Source organism: Eimeria mitis, genomic scaffold (genome assembly GCF_000499745.2).
Source record: "Eimeria mitis Houghton genomic scaffold, Emh_scaff5182, whole genome shotgun sequence".
In the NCBI taxonomy this organism is placed as follows: Eukaryota; Apicomplexa; class Conoidasida; order Eucoccidiorida; family Eimeriidae; genus Eimeria; species Eimeria mitis.
This window is the reverse complement of record NW_013573474.1, coordinates 1320-1963: the sequence shown is the minus strand read 5'-3', so window position 1 is coordinate 1963 and position 644 is coordinate 1320. Positions and strand designations below refer to the sequence as shown.

Below are 644 nucleotides of genomic sequence, written 5' to 3'. Positions count from 1 at the left end.
ATATATATATATATATATATATATATATATATATATATATATATATATATATATATATATATATACACCTTCACACCATTAAGGAGGCATCCCCTTGCATCCAAGAGGGCACCATGATAGCAACTGAAGTGCAGATACATAGAATACAAAATAGAGTTTTTCCGTAGGCGAAGGCCCACCTTGCACCAACAGCCAATTCGCGTTCAAAACAGCGAAACATCGGATTCTGAACCATAGCATCTGTTCGTTGCAGGATAGGGAGTTTGTCTGGTAAGGTAGTGAGGCAGGCTTGGACGACAGGGATAAGCAGCGTAAGCCACGAGGTCTTCGGTACAGCTTCGTCTGGTTCTGTTTCGTCTACTGCTGCAGCGCTCTTCTGCCGTTTAAGTCCCTTCTTCAGGATGTTCTCTGCAATAGAGTGAAAGTCAAGATCCTCTTCCTTGCCTCGCAGCAGCAGCGTCGACCAGTTGGTGACGCAGCTCTGCGCCTGTCGCGCTGCTAACAGCCACTCTGCACGCGCGTTGAAACCAATCCATGCGGGCATATCGCGGGTAGGTAGAGAATCCACCCACTCCAAGTACTGCTCGTGGGTCTTGTACAGCTCGGCGGGTGCTCGCAACGCATCGGCAGGCGATGCGTCCGCA

The 644-nt window shown here is 48.3% G+C and overlaps 1 protein-coding gene across 1 annotated transcript in view; it reads right to left on the bottom strand.

Annotated features, from left to right (window-relative positions):
* Positions 1–644, bottom strand: part of EMH_0080400 (Cytoplasmic dynein heavy chain, related) — a gene marked incomplete at both ends in the record, with an annotated part of 3393 nt that overhangs the window by 1606 nt on the left and 1143 nt on the right. The window contains one exon of the mRNA XM_013500246.1: positions 180–644. Coding sequence (XP_013355700.1) covers positions 180–644 — 465 coding nt within the window. The remainder of the gene's footprint in view (positions 1–179) is intronic.